Source organism: Nannospalax galili, unplaced genomic scaffold, assembly GCF_000622305.1.
Source record: "Nannospalax galili isolate Female #2095 unplaced genomic scaffold, S.galili_v1.0 scaffold125, whole genome shotgun sequence".
NCBI lineage: Eukaryota > Metazoa > Chordata > Mammalia > Rodentia > Spalacidae > Nannospalax > Nannospalax galili.
In genome coordinates this window covers 2,287,783-2,295,051 of record NW_008354705.1, presented here as the reverse complement: position 1 = coordinate 2,295,051, position 7,269 = coordinate 2,287,783, and the positions used below count along the sequence as shown (strand labels likewise).

The 7,269-nt window shown below is 41.8% G+C and overlaps 1 protein-coding gene across 1 annotated transcript in view; it reads left to right on the top strand.

The window, feature by feature from the left end:
- Aldob (aldolase, fructose-bisphosphate B) overlaps positions 1 to 6,522 on the top strand; it is a 13,271-nt gene extending 6,749 nt beyond the window's left edge. Inside the window, exons 5-9 of the mRNA XM_008851912.3 lie at positions 409 to 569; positions 1,615 to 1,698; positions 2,596 to 2,770; positions 3,171 to 3,370; positions 6,030 to 6,522. Of these exons, the coding sequence (XP_008850134.1) occupies positions 409 to 569; positions 1,615 to 1,698; positions 2,596 to 2,770; positions 3,171 to 3,370; positions 6,030 to 6,125 (716 nt within the window). The 3' untranslated portion in view covers positions 6,126 to 6,522. The remainder of the gene's footprint in view (positions 1 to 408; positions 570 to 1,614; positions 1,699 to 2,595; positions 2,771 to 3,170; positions 3,371 to 6,029) is intronic.
- The last annotated feature ends 747 nt before the right edge of the window (positions 6,523 to 7,269 follow it).

Genomic DNA, 7,269 nt, shown 5'->3' with positions numbered 1-7,269 from the left:
TTTTTAAATATTTTATTTTTATTTTAAAAATATTTTATTATCTTTATTTTATGTGTATTGCCTACATGTATGTGAGTGCACCCATGTCATGCAATGCCTGAGGAAGTCAGAAGAGGGCACAGGATCCCCTGGAACTGGAGTTAGGACAGTTGTTAGCCTCCATGTGGGTGATGGGAATTAAACCTGTGTAGGTCCTCTGCAAGAGCTGTCATCTCCCCACCCTAAAAACAAAACAAAACAAACAAACAAACCTCTGTTTATTAAATCTGGGCCTTCTGATCAGTATTATGATTAAAGCTTACTTCTGTGGGTGCTGTCAGTTCTCAAACTAAAATGGTGAAAACTCCTTCACTTTATCAGAGGCAGGTCTGGAATATAAAAATGCTTTTTTTCTCTTGTTATTTGCAGGACTGGATGGCCTCTCAGAACGCTGTGCTCAGTATAAGAAAGATGGTGTTGACTTTGGGAAGTGGCGTGCTGTGCTGAGGATTGGGGACCAGTGTCCCTCCAGCCTTGCTATCCAAGAAAACGCCAATGCCCTGGCTCGCTATGCCAGCATCTGTCAGCAGGTGTGCTCCTTGCCCCTTGGGCTAAGAACAGTAGGCTAGCTCGTTCTTTGGAGCCTCACTTTTTTGGAGGGGAGGGAATTGAGGCAGGGTCTCTCTGTAGACCTGGCTGGCCTGGAACTCTCTATGTAGACTAGGCTGGCCTCCATCTCACAGAGTCTGCCTGCCTCTGCCTTCTGAGTGCTGGGATTAAAGGCGTGTACCACCACCCCCAGCACTTTTAAATTTCCCAATAATCCTGCTTCTTCCTGCAGTAGTGATACTGGTAATATATTTTACTACTTTCACCATTGCCACATGTGTAGGGAGAGATTTAGTTCCAACGAGCCTGTAGGAGCTCTAGTAAACTATGAGTACAAAGGTCAGTGATATCACCTGCTGCCCAACACAAAGTTTCATAAGCCAAGTCTTAAAAATGATTAGGCTCTCAAGGCAGGGAACTTGTCTTAATCATCTGTATTTCATAATGCCCAAGATCTGATCATTTTAGATGCCTGGCTACAGGATGATAGCTTAGAGCTTGTCTGCATTGAACTTACTTTTTATAGGATGGAGACTTAATGCTAAAGTTCCCAGCAAAAATATTGAAATATGACTGGGCCAGAGTTAAGTCTGATTTTCTTTCAAGGGTGTTTTGTAAGGGTTACTGGAATTGTGGGCACCTGAAAATTCCCAGTGAGAACTGAATTCAAAGGCTCTCCTTGAATTCATTAAATAATTCATACTCAAGGATCTTTCTTAGTGATTTAAACTTGACTGTCTTAGCAGGGTGGAAGCGAGGTTCTGAGATAGCTAGAATAATCTCTAGTTTGGAGAAAGGTATAAATATTAGAGGTTTGCATTTTTACCCATTCCTGAAAAGCTTTTCTTTAACTTCACTTTTTTTGTCCAAGCCACAACTGTTCCCTGACATACTCTCAGTTCCTTTTAGTTCAATTATGTAGTGTCTCTACAGCAGCTTCCTTCTAGCAGTCATATCTATCTGTGGACTGCTTCCAAGCAGAAGAGCATCACCTCACTTCACTGCCTCTTCCCTTTTCCTTTTCAGAATGGGCTGGTGCCCATTGTTGAACCAGAGGTACTTCCTGATGGGGACCATGACCTGGAGCACTGCCAGTATGTTTCTGAGAAGGTAGGTTTTGAATACAAAGCTTGCAAGTCCATTTTTAAATTTTTGATTTTAAGAAACAGCTGTTGCTGAACATACAATAGCTGTATTGCAGAAATAGCCTTTAGTCCAGCATCATTATGTAGAATGGGAAAGGTAAAGAGGTGCTCATCCACACTTCACATTTTAGTATATGGTATGTTGCTCTCATGGAATACTGAGACTTGGTTTGGACAATCCTTTTGCCCACTGTGGGACCTTGGGAAAGTTCTATTACAATTCTATGTGTACTTTATGAAATATTAAATAAAATACAAGGTTTGTAAGGAAAAATACAATTAGGAGGCATGTTGTTCACATGTGATTTTTCAAAATCAGTTATAGTATTTCTGAAAGATAGTGATTTTCCTCATATACTATGAGAAAGTCTGCTAGAAATACTATTATCTTACCTTAATTTCTCCATTTGTAAAAAAAAATATGTAGACTGACCTGGGATTTGAAAGAATTCTGTTTCTAAAATGGATGCTTATCATTCAGATTCTGTGGGGATGGAAAGTGGAAGCTAGCGAGTTTAGATGTCCCAAACTAAGTCAAGGCACTCAGGTTGTTGACATTGATCAAGGGGAAAACAGGAAAAGATGAGTGAAGAGTCTCAAGGAAACAGAATTTTGACAATAGTTCATGCAGAGGAACAAATCAAGTAGATATGATGGGGAAAGTCCAGCTGGTTGGGCTCAGTGCTATAATTTGCAAAGCCATTGCCCAGAGGGAGACCTGGAGGCTGATTGCAGAAGCTTTGGTAAAGAACGCCTTTATGAGAATTCCTTCATCTTGCATCTTTGTATTGTACAAGTGCTAAGGTCAGGTGACTCTAAGATTGACTCTGTGTTTCATCTATTTGGTTCCCTTGTTCTTCAGGTCCTGGCTGCTGTCTACAAGGCCCTCAATGATCATCATGTTTACTTAGAGGGCACCTTGCTAAAGCCAAACATGGTGACTGCTGGACATGCCTGCAACAAGAAATATACACCACAGCAAGTGGCTTTGGCCACCGTCACAGCTCTCCACCGCACTGTTCCTGCAGCTGTTCCTGGTAATAGCTTTTTTCTCCTCTGCTGAATGTCCTAGCCCTCAACCTCTGGAGGAGGGCCACAAACATTTGCATCTGCAGAAAGTCAAGGCTGTTCTATCCTCGAAACAAAGTGTCTTCTATCTCACAGGCACCCAGCACTTCATATCCTACTCTGTGATGCTAAGTGTCTTGAGTGTATCTGAAGGCTGACATCTGTGCTTTTCCTCAACATTTTTACTTCCCACCTTATTTATTAAAGCTCTTCTCTCTTTAGCCTTGCGGGTCTCAGCAAAGGCAAACTGACTTATGGGACCTGATCCCATGAAAAGATTGAAACATTTATTTTAGGCCTATTGCTTGATTTCTCAAATGGGGTATGAAAGCTGGGACTAATACAGTGGTACGACTCCTCCTCTTCCAGGCATCTGCTTCTTGTCTGGAGGCATGAGTGAAGAGGATGCCACGCTCAACCTCAATGCTATCAACTGTTGCCCTCTGCCAAAGCCCTGGAAACTAAGCTTCTCATATGGACGAGCCCTGCAGGCCAGTGCACTGGCTGCCTGGGGTGGCAAGGCTGCCAACAAGAAGGCAACCCAGGAGGCTTTTCTGAAGCGGGCCCTGGTAAGAAGCTGCTTTCCTTTGTCTTCTTCACAGAGTTGATAAGTGGGTCTGACACACTTGCTGACAGGAGCATTTTTTCCTTTGGTTCATGAAGGTTTCTACAGATAGTGTCCACTATGTATTTAAAAATGTGACCTGAGAGCTCAGCAAGAGGATTGGGGTTAGAGAGAGTTTTCAATTTTCCACCCCAGTGGGACAGTTGATAACAGAAGATTAAGACAGTCTCTGTGCAGGCACTTCGGTAGGAAGAAAACAAGAGGACCAAGGTCTGAGCTGGGATGACTTTCATTTGGGAATATGAACAAAAAAGCTACCAAGAAAATTATATAACAGGATGCACAAAGGATCCTAGAACAAATGGAAAAGAGTCTCAAGGGCTCAACATAATATACTACAGAGAAATGAGAAGCAAAGGCCAGGGAAAGGCACTGAGATTGGCACTGACGAGCATGCCAGTGACTTTCAACAAGGAGAGTACAGCAAGGGTGTTCATTTAAGAATGTTGCTAGGAATTCAACAGGCAGCAAACTAATTGGACTCCATGGGTTACTAACAACAGCAAAAAAGAGATGGACACCAACTGGGGAAGGGGAAGTATTGGTGGCCCCTGAGGGAAGTGGGAGAAAAGAGCTGAGGGTCACTTGGGGGAGTTGGGGGTGCATATGATCAAGATACATTGTTTACATGTATAAAATTATAAAGAACAAAGAAAATATATTCTATTTATGGGGCTAGAGAGATGGCTCAGAGGTCAAGAGCACTGACTGCTCTTCCAGAGGACCTGGGTTTGATTCCCAGCACCCACATAGTGGTTAACAACCATCTGTAGCTCCAGTGCCAGGGGATCTGATGCCTTCTTCTGACCTCCGTGGCATTGCATGACACAGGTGCACTTACACACATGCAGGCAATGCACTTATATACATAAAATAAAAATAATAAATAGAATATTTTTAAGAAGATATTCTATTTATAAACAAAATAATTTTGTTGGGAAAAGACCAGAAAGGTGATCAAGTGAAATGAAGACTCAAATAAAAACATTCAATCTAGTAACCATTAGATTTTTAAATACCCTCCATGAGCCAAGGACTGGGGTGAACAAACCAGACACAGCTCCTGCTCTCAGGGAGTTAGGAGTTCAATGAAATAGGAGAGAAGACGACATGAATACATGCAAAGCAAAAGGAGCTTAGGAAGACAGTGAGGATTAGACAATGAGGATTGGAGGTAGAAGGCCGGAAAGGATACAGGACTGCATGAGATTAAACGCTATTGCTCTTACACAATAAGGGGTAAGAGGTGGAAGAGAGTGGTGTTTGGATGGCATTAGCTTGGTTGAAGTAAAAAAAAAATAGCAGTTGATTACAACTGCTGGGGATGAAAAAGAAATTGGGAGCTCGATCCTAACAATAGGGATAGATGTGAATACCTAGTGAAGAAATCTGCTAGGAAATCTACCACAGGTTATGGCCAAATAGAGCCAAGCATTAAGTTACAGCTGAAATGAGATGGAGTTTGAGGTTCATTAGCTTAGTTCTTGAGTTTTTCTAAAACTCTCTAAGCCTTTATGAAGGTTCAGATAAGCCTGAACAGGAAGCAGCAAGAGTAAAAGAGGATAAGGATAATAGAGAGGGAGAAGAGTACTGACTCTTAGTGACGGTCTCATCTGGCTTGATGGCCATAGAGAAGGGTGGGCAAGGAATCAAGGTATTCAAAGATTTGGCCATGAGACACTGAAGGAAAGAAAGTCCCAAGGAGGCTGAAAAACTCTGAGTCATACGAAAAGTGTAAGAGTTTAAAGGTTGTGCTTTACCATGATGCCAAAAGGCAGGGGATGCATGTGCTGGCATGTGCCTGATGGGTGGGAATGCATGTGCTGGCACGCACCTGATGGGTGGGAGGTGGAACTCCTAGGATGGAGTGATTGTGACAGTAAAGGACAGAAGGGAAGTGAGTTTCTCATCTAAGAAGGAGATTCTCAAGCTTGAGTGCACATTATAATCACAAGCAGGCTTATTAAGATGCAGGCTGCATTTCTAACGTGGCAGATTGTGAGTGAGAGCAGTAAGTGTCCATTTTTGACCAATTTCTAAGTGATGATGATGGTCAATGAGAACCACTGATGTAAGATCTCAGAATCTAAAAGCCTTGAGAACAGACAACAGCAACAATGACGGACAAACTGGCACCACCGAGTGGCACCCAGCTGTTAGCACAAACGTTGAATAATTCTGAATTTAGCTCTGACTGGAGTGTACATAGGGGATAAAATGATACAATGCTAACAACTGTATAAAATACACATTCTTGTGGATCAATACCGGAATAACAGAGGGAAATTAATTTTATTTTGTTGTAGTGGACTATAATAGTAAGAAGTGTCTCAACTTTAATTTCTAGGACTATTTTTGCAATATGGTTGGCACAAAAAGAAGGTTTTTCATAATATTGGCATGAGCCTCAAGCTGTCCAAAGAAATGATCAGAAAATTAGGATAACAAGGAAGAAAATATATGCTAGAGGAAGGTGGTATCATGAGAAATAAATAAATGGATAAAAAATAAACAAATGAAAGTGTAGCTGTTTTACATGAGTGGAGATTGTAAGGAGGGGTGTGCCTCTCAACTCAGGATCCTCTCTCATGCTTGTTTTCCAGGCCAACTGCCAGGCGGCCCAGGGAAAGTACGTGCACATGGGTTCATCAGGTGCGGCCGCCACCCAGTCGCTCTTCACAGCCTCCTACACCTACTAGGCCGTGACACCTGCCAGCCAGGCTCTGGCTCCCCTAAGTGCTTTGGCTGGAGAGCTGAAAAGGTGTCAATACACCCAGCAAACTAGAAAAAATTACATTGGAACTGCTGACAACACAATATATGTAAATTTTAAACACAGAGCTAAAGCCAGATCAGTTGTTGAAACCTGAGTATGAGCACATCAGTATTCTCTGAACACCTCGAGCTCCCCATGCTCCAGAACATTCAAGAAAAGAACAGGCTTTAAAGGAAAACTAGATAAAAAATACTGAGGAGAACACTTCAAAAGCTGAGGGTGGAGAGAGGAGATGCATCTTATTAAATATCCTCACCAGGAGTAGGTTATGAAGGAGGCAGCAGCAATGGAAACGAAATAAAATGTCATATAAACCTTCAGTTGGTATTGTGTTTCACTCTCTGCTTTTGCCGATGGACTCTGTGTGTGTCACTGTCTTTGACTGTACTAGACATGACAGCATTAAGTCAAGATCCTCAGTTTGGGATGCTCATGGGCATTAAATGGAAGATGCTAAAGCCTCACTTTAACCCAATTGCACTAGAAACTATCAGATCTTTAGAAATTATTTTGTGATTCCAATACGCAGCCACATTTGAGAACAGCCAATCTAGATTTCAAGTTTGAAAATATTTGAAAATTAATATTAAGCCACAACATAGAATCATTTCTGACAACTTGTGGAGTGTAATCAGCAATTTGAGGTGCCTTCACTGTTGGGGCACACCTCTTCAAGCACCCAGGTTTCGTGGCACAGGACTACATTTTCCTCTCATAATCTAGTATGTTCCCTAGTTTATAAATAAATATTCATATAATTTTAGTTTGGGGTTATCAACTTTAGACCTAATTTTCAGAAAAAAAGCATTAAAAAAAATCATAGTAACCAAAGAGAGCTGCAGCGTTGTGATCGGGTAATACAGAAAGAACGATTTAACTGATGGGAATTGGGACGAATAGGAATGAGTGGAACCAGGTTTGGTGGTGCGTGCCTTTAATCCCAGTACTTGGAAGGCAGAAGGCTTTGGATCTCTGTGAGTTCAAGGTTAACCTCACCTATATACCAAGTTCCAGGTCAGCTGTGGCTACAGGAAGACCCTGTCTCAACATAAATAAATAAATAAATA